At 43.4% G+C, this 16,783-nt stretch overlaps 1 protein-coding gene across 1 annotated transcript; it reads left to right on the plus strand.

The window, feature by feature from the left end:
* Nucleotides 1-217: 217 nt before the first annotated feature.
* On the plus strand, nt 218-3,106 carry LOC119800347 (chymase-like). Its single transcript, XM_038310482.1, has 5 exons — nt 218-287; nt 871-1,021; nt 2,052-2,187; nt 2,403-2,651; nt 2,963-3,106. The coding sequence occupies exons 1-5, from the start codon at nt 230-232 to the stop codon at nt 3,104-3,106; spliced, it is 738 nt and encodes a 245-aa protein (XP_038166410.1). The 5' UTR covers nt 218-229.
* Nucleotides 3,107-16,783: the final 13,677 nt, after the last annotated feature.

Raw genomic sequence — 16,783 nt, forward strand, 5'->3', positions numbered from 1 at the left:
TGAGGACCTGTCTGTCCGCGACATAAGAGTTTACGCTTTAATTTCACTTCTAGTAAAATAGTGTCATTCTTGAAGAGCACCTAGGCATGAAGACAGTTGGCTTAAAGAAGAAACCACAGCCACACAGTTCCTGTGGTAACAGCTCTGCCACTCCCCTGCCTGCTGGGAGTAATAAGTCTAAGACTCAAAAATCCAGCTTGCACTGGCTGTGAGCAGCCCCTCTGAAAGGATGCATCTTCCTGTTCTCTATCTGCTGCTCTTCCTCCTGGACTCCAGCGCCAAAGCTGGTGAGTGTTGGAGTCCTTCCCTCTCAAGTATCCAGGGTCAGCTCCTAAAACAATGAGGTTTAGTCTGTCTTTGGGGACAATTAAATGGGTCTCAAGCTCTTTTCAGGAGCCCAAGGGTGAAGTCTCTCCTGGGAACACCCTTCCATTCTTTAAAGCCACAGTGGTCTCCAGGAACACGGAAACTTGTGGTGACTGAGTGGGGGTGATCTTAAATCAAGTGGGAGAAAGAGGGAGGCTCCAGAAAAACAGGTACATCTTCATCTTTGGGGCTTAAGGCAAAAGATTACCCTGTGATTTTGCTTATGACCACATGTGCTTATGGAAGGCTGATGGGCTAGGCCAGTGCAGTGTGGGAAATCAGAAGTGAAAACTGACTAAACCTAAGGCAGGATTGGCTGCTGTGCCTTGAGAAAGAAGGGACTGTTTGGAGGAGGGTGAGTTGTGGGTGAGGAACAATGATCAAGACACCTGAGAGGATGACAGGCAGCATTTAGGGCAAGAAGACCGAGGGAACCCTCTCCCAACCTTAACCCCACTGTGCACTCTCTGGAGAGAGCATCTACACCCCGGTTCTCTGTTCTAGGGGAGATCATCGGGGGCACAGAGTGCATACCACACTCCCGCCCCTACATGGCCTATCTGGAAATTGAAACTTCCGAGAACCACCGGTCGGCTTGCAGTGGCTTCCTGATAAGACGAAACTTTGTGATGACTGCTGCCCACTGTGCAGGAAGGTGAGACAGGATGCTATTTCATCCCTAAATATGAGGGAAATTATCAGGGTAGCAACCTGGGTCAAACCCAGGTGGGACCTGAAGAGGGATCCTGAACCTAGGCCAACTGACATGTGAGAGATGCATTTAAAGAGATGCCCTGAACCTCAATCACTATAAATGCAGCTCCCCTCAGAGGCAACGGAGGTTTCTCCAGTAGGATCCCCTCCAGACCCCTTTAACAGAGAAGACACTCGTGGCTCATTTGTCAGTAGCTTTCTGGGCCATCTCTCCTTGCCATTTTCAAGAACACTGACAGTCAGTCCCCAGGGTCCAGAGCTGGTCATTTCTAAGGAAGACAGACCAGCATCCACAGGGCACTACTACTCCCTGCTTTCCTGGTAACTCTTGCTAAAGAAGATTGGCCCCATAAAAAGTTCCCCAAACTGGGGAGTGCCAATCCTGCCCCCTAAGTCATGTATTTCTTGCTCATTCCCCAGCAATTCCAGGGCACCCAGACCTAGAAAATACATCTTGCAACAGAAACTGCAATGTAAAAACTCTTTCTCAAAGCCTTTTCTCTCCTGAAGCTGACTTGAGTCCAAGATCTACCTTTAGGCCCAAGTGCAGACATGTCCACAGTGCTCTCTTGGTTACAAGTTAGCCATCTGAAACCACAAGGAGCCCAGAATGAGGGGATTGTGAGAGCCCCACATCCCAGTGAGGAATTCCAACCTTTTCTCAAAATGAGTTTATCTCTGAAGCTACCACTGTATTCTGCTTGTCCCTTTCTTTTTGTTGTTGCTGTTGTTGGTTTTATTTGTGTTTTGCTCTTGAGATACAGTGCCAGGTAGCCCAGGCCAGCCTCAAACTGACTATATAACTAAGAATGACCTTGAACTTCTAATCCTCCACGCTCTTTCTCCCAAGAGCAGAGAGCACAGAACTGCACCACCATGTCAGTTTATCCAGCTCTGTGCATCAAACCCATATCTTCATAAATGCTAGGCAAGCACTCTTCATCCTCAGCCCCCATCCTTCCTCGTAACAGGTCTATAACAGTCCTCCTAGGAGCCCACAACAAAAAAGTTAAAGAAGACACATGGCAGAGGCTTGAGGTTGAAAATCAATTCCCTCATCCGGAATATGATGATCATCTGAATCTCAACGACATCATGTTACTGAAGGTAACAAGTTTCTCCTTCCATTCCACTCCCTTAGACTTTTCTTTCAGGTCCCCATTGCCCTGAGCTTCCTCTGCTCTGCCTCAGGATAGAACTCCCATCTTATTCCCCACCCCTTGTTCTTGGTATTTTGCCCTTTCCCTCCCTGATTGCCTGTAGCTACCTCCTAGCCCACAGCCCTCACTAAGAGAACTAAGAGACCCCCATTCCCTTCACAGTTGAAGGAGAAAGCCAACCTAACCCTAGGTGTGGGAACCCTCCCATTCTCAGCCGAGTTCAAGTCCATCACACCTGGGAGGGTGTGCCGGGCAGTTGGCTGGGGAAAAACAAACGTGAATGAACCAGCCTCCGACACACTGCAAGAGGCGAAGATGAGAATCTTGGATCCCCAAAACTGCAATCACTTCCCTGATTTTCATGACGAACCCCAGCTGTGTGTGGGCAAGAAGATGCGAAACGTGTACAAGGTGACCCTCTTACTAGTGTTTGGAAAACCACTGCTGGGAGCCAGAGTGCTAGACGGAGACAGGGCAGAAGACTGTCAGCTACTCTTAGCGTTTAGGGATTAGGGAGTGAGGAAACAAAGTATCCATCTTCTTTCTGCTGTTCAGAGAATATGGGGTGGTGTGAGGAAGGTATGGTGACTGTCTCAGGAAAGAAAGATGCCGCATCAGGCTCCTGGGCTGACTCTAGACCTAACTGCAAGTCTAAGGTTAAATGGGTGGGTAGAAGTAGAGGCATCCATTCATGCATTTCCTGTCTGTGCCTTCCCCAACAGGGAGACTCCGGAGGACCCCTCCTGTGTGCTGGGATAGCCCAAGGCATTGCATCCTATGTACATCGGAACGCAAAGCCACCTGCTGTCTTCACCAGAATCTCCCATTACAGGCCCTGGATCAATAAGATCTTGAGGGAGAATTAACTCTGGAGCTTGGACTACCCTGTGAGGAATTCTGGAACTGGAATCGAGCAGGTTTTCTGTATCATATACTCTGGCCTGCCTACTACCTGCGGAAGCCTTGCCAACTCCTCAATCTCCTTGAAGGTTCTTAGATATCTCAGAAGGTTCCTAAAGGGCAATAAACCTCAATAAAGACCCAGATTCTAGACTGCAATGTGTGTCTCCTCTCTCAGCTGCTCTCTTCTTCCTACACACAGAAACCTAACTCACAGTTTAAATAACTTAAGATTTGGCTTATGGGGATCGGTGAGTTTGAATGAACAGGCAAAGACAGAAGGATACACAATGAAACAGGCAGAGAGATGGGAAATAGCAAGGGAAAAAAGAGAGTTTTCCTGAAATATCTATTTGCCTATCTTTATCTTTCTCTCCTCGCTTCTCTTCTCTCTCTCTCTCATTTTGCATCTGTATGTATGTGTGTGGTGTATACACATGTGCATACATAGGTGTACATGCCCACACACATAGAAGCAGGCTTGAAGAGAATGTCCACTGTATTGTTCTACATCATTCTCTGACAGAATCTTTTGAGACAAGGTCCTCAGTGAGCCGGGAGCTACAGTGGTGGCCAGCAAGTCACAAAGATCCTCCAGTCTCAAGAGTGAACAATTGGCCGCACCCCATTTTTATATGGATGCTGGAGATTCAAACTCAAGTTCTCATACTTTCACAGCAAGCTCCCTTAGCCACTGAGCCATCTCCCATTCCCTAACTTAACTACTAACCCTATACCAGCACTAATTTATATTTAATAATTCAGAATCACTGAGAACATTTTGTATTGCAAACAAGCTATGGGATCTTTAATGTATTTCTGGCTTCTCTCCAGTAGAGGCCAGTAGCAACACCATCTACACACCCAATCAAAATGCCTTCAGTAATTGAGAGTAAAAGTGCGGAATCATTTTCAGTTGAGGATCACTACTCCCCCGTCCGCCCCCCGTGGTATAGAGAGGGCAGCTGAGGTCAAACAATCAGGAAAAGTGCCCTCCCATCTATAAAGCTCTAACAGGGTACAGGGGGCATTGCCTCTCACTTGTGGCCACAGAACAGATATCAGAAGCAAACAAGAAGAAAAACTATCACAAAATCAAATTTTGCAACATCCTTCCATCCACAAAGGTCTCTGCAAAGACCACCAGGAAGCCAAAGGACTACAGCAGTTTGGTACAAACATTTGCCCACAAAAAGAATAGTTGGAGGAAAACATATGGCAGGATAGGGATACCAACCAGAGCCTGTGGCTGGCAACACCCATTGCTTTTGGGAGCATGGTGAATTCCTTTGGCCAAGCAAATAATTTCCAAAAATGTCTTAAGAAGTAAAAGGAATGGGATGAAAAGATGGCTCTGCAGTTCTCTGGAAGAGTAGCCAAGGCTCTCAAGTTCAGATGGGTGGTGGAGAGACGTTCATATCCTTCCATCTAGAAATGTTAGTTAGAACAATGTAACAAAAGAGCAAGGCTCATGATCCCCAGATGAACACCATTCTTAGAGAGACAGACAGAGAGAGAGAGAGAGAGAGAGAGAGAGAGAGAGAGAGAGAGAGAGAGAGAGAGAGAGAGAGAGAGAGAGAGAGAATTAGGTCATGGGTATAAACGTGTCAGCAACCATAAAAACAGAGGGAATAATTTCAAATAATCCAGATCGGAACTCTAACTTATCAAGCCACCTCTCTCTCTTATTTTGTTTTTGTGTGTTCATCTACAAGCATGCATGTGTGTGTAATTTCACATGTGAGACTACATATGTGTGTACATATGTTCATGCATGTGTGTGTTTGTACAAGTGGAAGGCAGAGGTCAACCTCAGTATTGTTCCTAACATGACACTCATCTTGAATTTTTGAGGCAGGGTCTCTCAACTGGTCCACAGTCTACTCATCAAGTAGATGGGGCTGGCTGGCCAGTGAGCCCCAGAAATGTTCTGATCTCTCCCTCCCAGCACTGACTGGGCACAAATACTTGCCTCTACACTAGGCTTCTTTTCTTTTATATGAGTTCTGAAGACCAAATTCAAGTCCTCAGGCTTGCACAGAAAGCATTTTGCCAAATGAGCTACCTCCCCAGCACACACACACACACACACACACACACACACACACACACACACATCCCACACACAAAAGCCACCATCCCAAAGTGCTCTTATCAAGCCACCAAGGTCTGGTTTGCTGTTTCTGATAATCCTTCAGATAAGGAGATAATGACAATTCAACTCAAATCTCTCCTTCAAGTACAGGTATAAAGTACTAATGTTTAACTTTTTTTTCGTCTTGTCCTGGAGAGGTGGTTCAATGGCCAAAGGCACTTGCTCTTGCAGAGGATCCGAGTTTGATTGGAAGCATCAGCATAGTGGTCAGCAACCATTTGCAACTGCCATTCCATGGAATCCAATGCCCTCTTCTGACCTCCAGGCACACACATGGTTCACATACATATATGCAGGCAAAACATTCATAGGCATAAAATAAAATAATTTTAATTTTTTAATTTTAAAATCTTTACAAATAACTGTCAGTTGATCTGAAAGAAATTCACTGAGGATATATTTCTTGTGTAAAGCTTTTAATTAATGTGAATATATAACCAAACTATATTTTATTTTATTTTTTTTTTGGTTTTTCGAGACAGGGTTTCCCTGTAGTTTCTAGATCCTGTCCTGGATCTAGCTCTTGTAGACCAGGCTGGTCTCGAACTCAGAGATCCGCCTGCCTCTGCCTCCCGAGTGCTGGGATTAAAGGCATGCGCCACCACCGCCTGGCTTATATTTTATTTTTTATAAAAAATGTATTATTATAGTAATATCAGTGTTTAACTTATTTAACTAAATAAGTGTACTTGCTAGTGATTGTTCTCAAATATTTGCACTGATAGCTGAGAATACAACTCAGTTAGCAGAATGATTGTCTACCATGCATGAAGTCCTGAGTTTGACCCCCAGTTTGGTATAAGCAGCCTGAACTAGGCATGGTGACACATGCCTGTCATCACAGTACTTAATAGGTAGACAAAAACATCAGAAATTCAAGATCATCCTGAAGTACAAGAGAACTTCTCCAAAAATTGACTCATATCAAACCAGTCACATTTGGATTTGGATAATAGCAAAGAAATTAACCTTTTCTATTGGCTGTTAACAAGAATTAGTCATTTAAGATTCTTGGATCAGTAGATTTACTTGTAGTGAATGCAACATCTAACATATACAAGGACTAAAACAATTTGGAAGTTAAACACCCGAGGAGCATCCCAAGCAGTAATAAACTAGGACCTCAACATGCTTCAGAGAGAATATCTGAATATTCTTAATGAAATTTACAAATTTCAGCTGAATGAAGTTAAGTCTCTTTAGTCTCTTTGATGATGATTTTGCTAGGCTTCTATCCCAGATCACCCTGTAAGGCAGAATTAAGTGTAGGTCAATGGTCATGGGTTGGTGTACCAATTCCTCCACTTAAGGTCTTGCCTATTAACAGAAGTTTTCCAGTTCAGGCTCTGTGTCCCCCGTTTCCCCCATTACCAGGATTCTTTGCTAGGGCTACTCTCTTAGTTTTCATGGAGTTTCCATTGCACTAGGGTAAAACCACTTTTTAATCCTTTTTTTTTTTTTACTAATTTTTGATAACATAGTAAATGTTTAGATCATACCTGTGACATTGCATTCTGGTTTTTATAAAAAGATTTACATTATAAGAGACTGGGGCTTTTGCTGAACCCCATAGTCAAATTAATAATACACCTTGAAGTCACTAATACTTAAGACTACTAGTGTGGTCGAACTGCCTGTTTACCCTGCCTTTAAGAGAACAATTTAACAACCAACCTTACTTGCCTTGGTTTTTTCTCATGTAATCAACTTTTACAATCTACATGAATACACAGTTATAATCCCATGCTTTGTTCTCTTCCGTGCCCTGACCCAGGTAATGCATTTGTATCATATGCTGAAAGCAGCAAAGACAGAGGTTAAAAGGGATCTTCTAAAATTAATATCTACCATGAATACTTGAGTACATCTGGGATTAATACAATTCAACTTCTATGGTATGTCTGTAAAGATTTTTTCTTAATTAAATCATTTGAAACATGAAGATCCACCTTTAATCCACATCTTTCGAGGTGGAAGATCTATCTTTAATCTGGGCCACACTTTCTGGGGCAGCCTATACAAAGGATATAGAATAATCTCTCTCTCTCTCTCTCTCTCTCTCTCTCTCTCTCTCTCTCTCTCTCTCTCTCTCTTTCTCTCTCTCTCTCTGGCAAGTACATTCCTTCACTGACATTAGAGTCTACTTCTTTGGGGTGCCAGCATATACTGAAAACCAGCTGAGACATCCAGCCTCACATACTGAATGACTACTGGGCTCTTGGATTTTCTGTTAATAGACAGTTGTTGGACTAGCCAGACCACAGCCTGTAAGTCACTCTAATAAATCCCTTTCTATATCTATACATGGATTCATTCTCCTTGTTTCCCGTCTTCTCTGGGGTTGTGGACAGTTGGCTGATTATCCTTCATTTTATGTCTAATATCTACTTATGAGTGAGTACATACCATGAACATTGAATTATGAGGCAAGCCACTGGTCTTTATCTCTGCATGTGCTTCTGGTTACCAGCATGGATCCTTACCACCCCCCAGCCCTGCATCCAGGAAAGATGTAAACAAGTCTCTTTTGGAGACTCCCACTAGCCCCAGAGGAAAGAAACAAAGATACACACACACCCTGGGCTACCAACTACCAGCTGAACCCCGGACACAGAAGTTCATGTGTTGTGAGCACTATTTAACATCTTGCTCCCCAGTTCTTACCCAGGCCATCAAGTGTTTCCTCTGAGCAGATACTTCAAAACAATAGGAAAAAGTAAGAGAATGGAAAAAAAATACTAAAATTTTTTAAAAACCATATCTCCAGGGAGTAAAAGACAACAGTACACTCTTGAAAATGGAACAGAAGGGTCAAGGGGGGCAGCTCAGTGGGTGAAAGTTCTTGTAGAGCTTGATCTCAAAACTCTGTAAAGGTGAATGGACCCACAAAGATGTTCTCTGACTTCCACAGGCACCACCATAACAATAAATAGAGTCAGATCCATCACCACTCTGTTCTACCAACCGAATTTTGTGTCTTTTTTTAACCCAGCAAGACCAATTTGTGCTGCCAATATTCTTGGACAGCTTACCAAGGGCCACACTCTTAGAGAAAACTGATTCTCCCTCTCCCAATGGCTAACAATTTCTGATAACTATTTGATGGCACATGTTTGAAACCCAAGCTTTCAGAACACTAAGACAGGAAGATTGCCATGAATTGGAGAGCAGACAGGGATACATAACAGGGCCCTGATTTGAGTGTGTGTGTGTGTGTGTGTGTGTGTGTGTGTGTGTGTATAAAGTCTGTTACAGTATCTAACTACAAATGATCCCTCCCCTTTCTCACTGGAATCAAAGGCCGGCATCTTACACAAGGCTGGTTGAAGGCCAGCCAAAAATCCATCTCTTTTCCCACATGGATTTATTGCCAGGGCTTTAGTTCTCAAATAACAAAATGTTGAGGCAGATGAAAAGAAAGATCACTGGAAAATGGGGGTCTTTAGTTGTGAGATTATAACTGATTAGACATTTTTGACAGTGTCAAAGTTGCCACATTGATTTTTACAATCAGTAACATTTAGCAGGCAGCACAAAAGAACAAAAGGTTTTGTCTGAAAAGTCTCCCTAGAGGTCCAGCATATGAACTGGAACAAAGCATAAGTCACAAAGATCCTTCTAGAAGACTTCACAGCTAGTTCCACAGGGCAACAAGTATAGGAAACATGTTGTTCTCCAGACTCATGGCTGAAGAAGCCACCCAAGAACAGCAATAAGGAAGCTGGGAGATAAACTCTGATGCCAAGGGCTCAGGACCTGATTCACCTTATGTTGGTAACACCATCACATGCTCCCCATGGATCTGTAACCAGGTAAGTTGAGAACATCCCCAGTAAAACTTGATTCTGAGTTGCCTAGAATTGCTCTTGTTACTTGCTCCTGAAAAGCCAAAGAGGGTAGTTGTGTGAGCCTCATGACTCAGCACAAAAAGTTTCATGTAGCCAGGTGGTGGTGGCACATGCCTTTACTCCCAGCACTTGGGAGGAAGAGACAGCAGATCTCTGTGAGTTCAAGGCCAGCCTGGTCTACAGAGCAAGTGCTAGGTCAGGCTCCAAAGCTATAGAGAAAGCCCGTCTCAAAACAAACAAACAAACAAACGAACAAAAAATGTATCATGTAACTCATGGGAAAGGGTTATCCAGACCTGCCCAACTTAGGCTCTGGCCAAGATGAATACCTTCTCAAATCAAGACATCACTATGCATAAAGTTAAAAGTGGTGGTCAGGTGTGCTGTGTGAAGATTCTCAACTGTAACTATCTTGGGATTGTGAGCATTATTTATAAAACTCAACTGTGGCTGTCCTTTTGTGTACCAGATATCTCTGTGTGCCAAGCTAGAGGGGGTTGGAAAGAGAAGCCTGCAGATCTTCTTCCAAATCATGTGTTCTGTGACTCAGGCCGTTATTAGTGCACCCATGGTTTTGATTAAGTGATAAGGGGCTTCCGTCCTTACTCAAGCTTTCAGTGCTTCCGATCTTCAGATAGTTGAAGCATTTTATTATTGTTGTTATTTTTGCTGCATGGACTGAGGGCTATCAAATGCAACATACTGGTTATGTTACTTCAGATTCATTTCCTTATTAAAAAGTACACCCACACTCAGATGACCAGAAAAGTTGAGAACCTTGTAGTTTCCATGATGGTTTTCCTGATGGAAATCTGCTGTGGTTTTATCAAGCACATGACCTTATCTTCGCTGAGCCTGTTGGCCTTGAAAAATGCACCATGACCAATGGCATGTTTTCCATTATCAGCTCCATCTCTGTGCTCTGAAACTGTCATCTCTGCTTGTCATTCAGTCCTTTGTTCTTAAAGGACCTTTTAGCCAGGTGACAGTCATGACAGACAGCACAATGACATAGAGTAATTTGGAGAACGTTCACTTAAGGGACTGTTTGCAAAGGAGACAGTTCTGGAGACTGATGTGGGGTCATGCACCCTAGAACAGGAGAGTGATGTCAGCTCTGCCTCTTCAACATAGAGGTCTGGCCAGGGAGAGGCAATGGAGTCTCTGAGGAGAACATTGAAGTTCTGCCTCTCCATGGAGCTACAGGTTAGGAACTTGGCCTGTGGTACAGGGGACAGTGGACTCATAGTCTGTGAGACAGAGTGTGACAATCCAACCTCCTGCCCAGCTCCTGCCAGATCATCCAGTATCCAACTCCAATCCTCACAAAACAGTCTATCAACGTGGACTCCAGAGCTGGGTAGAGAGTGGACCTGGAGTGGTTTGTCTTAGTCTCTTTTATGTTACTACAACAGAATGCCTGGAACTGGGTAATGAATAAAAAAAAATCTGGCTTTCTGGTCTACTTGCAACTGAGAGGCCTGGGGACCCTAGGACTCAAGGATTGCACTTGATCTAAACTGCAAGAGATATACTTTCAGTTTTTTGCTGAAAATACCTACAAAGCACCCAGAACTTTGTGGGGGACCTTGTGCTAGGATCTGAGCTGATTCTAATACTAGAAAACCCAAAATGCAATTATGGCCTATGTGTCAGAGTTGATCTTAAAAAGAAGTCACAGAAATCCGGGTAGTGGTGGCACACATCTTTAATCCCAGCACTTGGGAGGCAGAGGCAGGCAGATCTCTATGAATTTAAAGTTAGCCTGTCTACAGAATAAGTTTCAACAGGTTCCAAACTTACACAGAGAAACCCTGTATCAAAAGAAGAAGAGGAAGAGAAAGAGGAAGAGGAAGAGGAAGAAGGAGGAGGAGGAGGAGGAGGAGGAGGAGGAGGAGAAGGAGAAGGAGAAGAAGAAGAAGAAGAAGAAGAAGAAGAAGAAGAAGAAGAAGAAGAAGAAGAAGAAGAAGAAGTAGTAGTCAAAGGTAAATGGAATGTTAGCCTAAATCCATACTGCATTCTGGTAAATGAGTCTTTGAACCCACCCTGTACGTCAAACCTTATACTTTGCATACATATTTTAGATGTACATACTTATGAGTTAACCTCATTTATAAACTAGGTGACACTAAGGTAAGAAATACTGAATGATATCTGTGTAAATGTACCCCTGTTGGGTAGGTAGCACCATCCTTTGAATTGAAACTTTCCATCCTGGAGGGAGACTCCTAGGACTCAGGAGGTGTCTAAGCAAGTTAATGCAGACTCAGGAAGTAGGATTGGAGAGAGCTCAGTCTCCAAGTGTACACCCTGCTCTTACATAGGACCCAAGTTCAGTTCCCAGCACAACAGGCCCATTGGGAAGTTCACAACTACCTGTAACACCAGCTACAGGAGATTCTCTCGACTCTGCAAGCACTGTCACTCATGCACACTTGTGTGCACACACACTATTAAAATGAAAAACAACATCTTTAAAAAGTAAAAGACTCAGGAAGTAAAGAATTCAGAGGTCTCAGAAAAACCCAGGCTCTCAGGCCCTATTCTCTTCAAGGTGGCACAGGCAGAGAACTGCTAAGAGACAGCCTCCTCAGCCTGCCAAACCTCCAGCAGCTTGTGCTTCCGGCTGCAAACTCAGTGCTTCACAAAGCTGTGCTTTGGCCTGGCTGTCGCCTCAGTTGTCATTTCCTAGTCTCAGCTGAGAAGACATTTCTTATTGTCTCCCCAGAAATAGGGTCATGCAGTAGTCCTCCACCCCCAGCCAAGATGATGACTCAGCAGTAGTGCATTCTAGGTAAAATCCCAATGTAGTAGCACACTCAGAAACTCAAAAGAATGCAGAGGATGGTCTCTTGGAAAGCAAACCCACAATGGTGGATGGCTGTGGACCACCATCAACTTCACCAACTGGTAGCCTTCTGTGCTGCTGATTTGCATTCTGTATCTTTACTAGATTAAAGTGACCTAAACTCTAGCCTTTGGTGTGTGACTTTTGATGATGAAGGATATAGTTTTTTTTTCAGTCTCCATCAACGAGAAAAATTAGAGTAGTTTATATTCACCAGGCACAGAGAATACTCTTCTCACTGTGTTTACCCTCTTATTCTCTCCCAGCAGAGTTCAGAAGGGTCTCTATGCACAATCAGTTTGACAGCATCGGAGGACTTCACTGTGTTGATGGCCTGGAGCCAGAGTGGCAGTGAGTGCTGTGCCTCTTTGGAGTTTGCAGCTAGCATGTAGCACACTTGGGAATACAAAACTGGACCATTCGTTGGGTATCTCGGATACTATCAAGTTTCAGAATACCTCCCAAAACAAGAGCAGATGCTGCATCAGGTTCAGGCAGCTTAGCATCCTCAGCTTTTGACCAAATGACCCAAGAGCTGCCATGACAAACCAAAGTGGGCTCTAGGAAAGAAGGAAGCCAATGGGTGAGTTATTGTAATTAGGCCATGCCTACCATAGGAAAACAAACTCCTACAATGCTAGCAGCCTCTAGTCGACACAGTCTAACCTCAGGACATGACTGATTACATTCTGAGTTGAATATTAGATCCACTGAATCACACAGAAGCACTCACAATAATCACCAGGAGAGACTGACTCCTGTTGCCACAACTTTTGGTTCCACTTGATTGCCACCAAGGCCAGGTGTACAGCCAGGAATAGACTAAACCTAAAGCTACTGCATCCAGCTGTTGTGCCAGTCACCTCTTGAAAAATGCATGGACAGTAGAGAAGTGACCATAGGACCCTGGTCACCATAAAGAGATAAAGCTGTTGCTGCATAACAATGCAGTCAAAGCCCAGCACATAACAGGACTCCTTGGTGATTGTGTGCCGAGTAAGAACTGTAACATGAAATTGCAGAAAGCCTCTTCTGAAAAAGGTACAGTGAACTCAGAGATAAAGGTCTTGGTACCCCAGTGGGCGGCAGCCTAAACCAACAGAACAGCCTTTCGAGGAGGAAATAGTACTAATAGAGGTAGATAACGACTGTTAATAATGATCAACTACAACAGTACGGATTGCAGCTTGCACCTATAAAGGTATTTTTGAGACAGAATTAACATTTTAAAACCTATTTTTGTTGATTATTTGGGAATTCATTTCCCACTCCTCCTATCTGTCCTCCTCCCTTGTGACCCCCCACCCCCACCAAGATAAAAGTAAAAAGAACTTTGCCAACCCCTCTGAGCAGCAACCTGCTCCCCCATCAGCTACAGCCCTTCTCATTCTTGTCCCAGCTATCGAGTCTCCAGGTCCTCCATGCATTTACCACTCCGTTCCTCCATCTTTCCCACCTCTCTGTCACATGTGGTACTGAAAGCTACAATGTGTGACACAGTGTATAATTTTGCCCAAATATCTTTACTTGCAAGTGCTGACTGCAATGAATCATTGGTCTGGTACAGGGCCTCTGGCTTCTACTACACCACCAATACTGGACCCTCACCAAAACTTCTCAGATATCCTGCTGTTACCCAGAGTCATGGAGATAGTGCAGAACCAGAACTGAGCCCTTTACATGTTCCACCAGCTCACAGATAGTAGTTGTCAGGGTCAACTCAAGGACCTGGCTCTGAGCCAGGGAAGTAGCTGAGTTGGTCAGCCCATCAGCTTTCCCCACCCATGCCACCAGGGCCAGTTCTCTGGCATCATCCAGGTGAGGGGTGGGACCAGTTCTCCGCTGCCCATGCCACCTCCAGTACCACTTTGCAATGGCCAGAGAAGGGCAAGGCCAGTTCAGCACAGCCCTCAGACATGGCTTCAGGAAGCAGCCTAGACCAAGGACATCTGCATGTTGTAACATATGCCACAGATATCATCCCAAACACGTACAAAAGCATGTATACTTACATATGACTTAAGGACACATATACCCAGAGACACAAAATAAGCCTTGCTTGAATTTCCATCTGCTGCTGTGTGGGATTCAGACTCACAACTACAGCACCCACTCTTACCTGAATACCCAGTCAGTTGCCATCACTGCAGATTTGGAACTTGGCTCCTACAGTGTTGTAAGACAGAACCTTAAAATAAATCTCTCTCATATGTCTATGTATCACATTTATCACAGCCTTCAAATCTTTGTTTCAGGGACTGTTTCTGGGGCTAACCAATTTAAGGCTTTCCCCAGAGTCATGTTATTTAAAATTATTGTGGCTACATGGTGAGTTGTTGTAAAGTCATCAACTACAGTGAAAACAAATTGGGATGAAGTCCAGAAAGGGACCCACATGTACATGAACACATGGTTTACAGCCAGGAAGGACATTCTGGGGAGTGGAGAGAGACAGTCATCCAGTGAATTAAATCTGACCTCCATTGCTTGACACCAAAGCCAATTCCTGCTTGAGAGCTGGCAAATAACAAGACAGACCTTCCTGATGATGTACTAAGAAAACATCTGTATTACTTTTCAGGAAGCAATTGTTTAGGGAGAGTTGCTCTATGTGCACAAATGGCACTGAACATAAAGCAAGTTCTCATCCTCACACTGTTGATGTTTTGAACTAATAAATTCCTGTCTGTGAGACTATCATGTGTGTGAATTGTGTATGTGTGTGTATGTGTGTGTGTGTGTGTGTGTGTGTGTGTGTGTGCGTGCACGCATGTACTCTTCTGCCCACTAGATACCAGCAGATGTCTCCTTTTATCACCCGTTGTGATAAAAAATGTTTCCAAGACATCATCAAATGAGGGCTATCATTAAAAGACATAACAGAAAAGGGGAGAAAACAGGTTGCCCAATTAAACTGGAACTTCAGTTAAAGAAGAAAAAGTGCATATATCTGCATGAACTCATGTAAGCATACAGGAAGAAAAAGAGCGGGGTCTGTTTTCTCACTGAACCCCATGGCACAGACCTGTTACCCCAGTTTCTCAGGAGGCTTGGGCAGAAGGATTATAAGTTCAAGGCGAATCTGAGCAAATGAGGAAGATCCTGCCTTAAAATAATAGAAGTTTATGGGGCCATCAAGATGGTTTGTTGAGTAAGCTACCTGCTGAGAAGTCTGACTGCCTGAATTCAATTCCTGGAACCTATAAAGGAGAGGACAGATACCACAATCTGTCTTTTGACCCACCACACATGCACTATAGCAAATGCGCACATAAATAAATAAAATGCACACACTAGATAAATAAAATGTAATTAAAATTTTAAGTTTACAAAAGAGGGCTGGTAATATAGCTCAAATATATGGCCCTAGGTTCAATAAGAAAGATGTATTTTTCATTGTATACCTGGTATCTCTATTTACTTGAATGTCCTATATTGTCTATGATTATCTACTGAAGGGTGTTATGTAAAAATTTTTTGTACACTGTGAAGGTGTGTTGCTCTCATTGACTTAATAAAGATCGAAATGGCCAATAGCTAGGCAGAAAGAGATTAGTCTCGACATATGTACAGTGGGCTGAAGAAAGGCAGGGTTGCCAGCCAGATGCAGAGGCAACAGGATGTGTACACGATATGGTAACAAGCCATGAGCTATGTGGCAGCAAGGAAAGTAATTGAAACGAGTCCATTTAGGTTATAAGTGCTAGTTATAAAGAAGCCTAAGCTATTGGCTGAGCATTTATAATTAATAAGCCTCTGTGTGGTTATTGCAGAGCTGACTGATGTCCCATCTGTCCAGAAACTTATGTCTAGAGAAGGGTGCAAAATTATTCCATAACCGAAATGGAATAAAAGTTATATGATAAATTGGACTACAAGAAAGATTTATATTCATCAAAATATAGCATTAAGTGTAAAGGAAATCTGCAGAATGGGAACTGTCTAAGTCATTTGTGGGGTAAAAGCTTTAATCCCAGCACTTAGGAGGTAGAGGCAAGTGTTCCAGGCCAACCAAGGCTAAACAGTGAGACCTTTTCTCAAAGGTGGAGGAGGGTTTGTATCACATGCATGTTGACACAGAACACAATTCTCACCCAAAAACTCATATATGGAGTCAAATATGAGTGGTCATGGCCCAGAGTCCCAGAATTCAGGTTGTCATGATGAAATGTTTCACCACGAAAGGGACTGCATAAGTGTTTATAGTTATAGAAGAGGAGGCAATTAAGACTCACAGTATTTATCAACCTATTGGTAGAGATAGCTAAAGGGCAGGTTACAGCAAAGTGGAGAAAATTCTGTCATAGATTTCATGTGCTTCTAGTGTCATCCTGAGTGTAGGGTTGGTAGAAACTAGTTGTCTACTACAAAACATCCCAAAGGTTTTCTGGCAGTCAAAAGATGTCAGGGAGACACAGACGATGGGCAACAAGTGAGACATATGATAATCCAAAATAGTTTGCTCTGGATCTGTAATATTCCAACTCTTTCTGAATGTCTGATCAGCCATATATTCGTTTTGATTCTTTAACCCGGGTGTGGTTTATTTCCTTTGGAACTTAGTCTACAAATATGAACACAGAGCTCATGTATACAGTTTGTAAATTATGCATATCAATCAATAAGAAAGATCAGTTAGCTAGGTGTGGTGGCACACACCATTAATAACAGCACTCAGGAAGCTGAATAATGGGATCTCTGTGAGTCCAGAAATGATTAGACAACTCAATGAAAGCACAAGCAAGAAACTTGAACAAGAACTTAACAAAATAACATAATCAAATTGCTAATA

Source organism: Arvicola amphibius, chromosome 13 (assembly GCF_903992535.2).
Source record: "Arvicola amphibius chromosome 13, mArvAmp1.2, whole genome shotgun sequence".
Classification (NCBI taxonomy): domain Eukaryota; kingdom Metazoa; phylum Chordata; class Mammalia; order Rodentia; family Cricetidae; genus Arvicola; species Arvicola amphibius.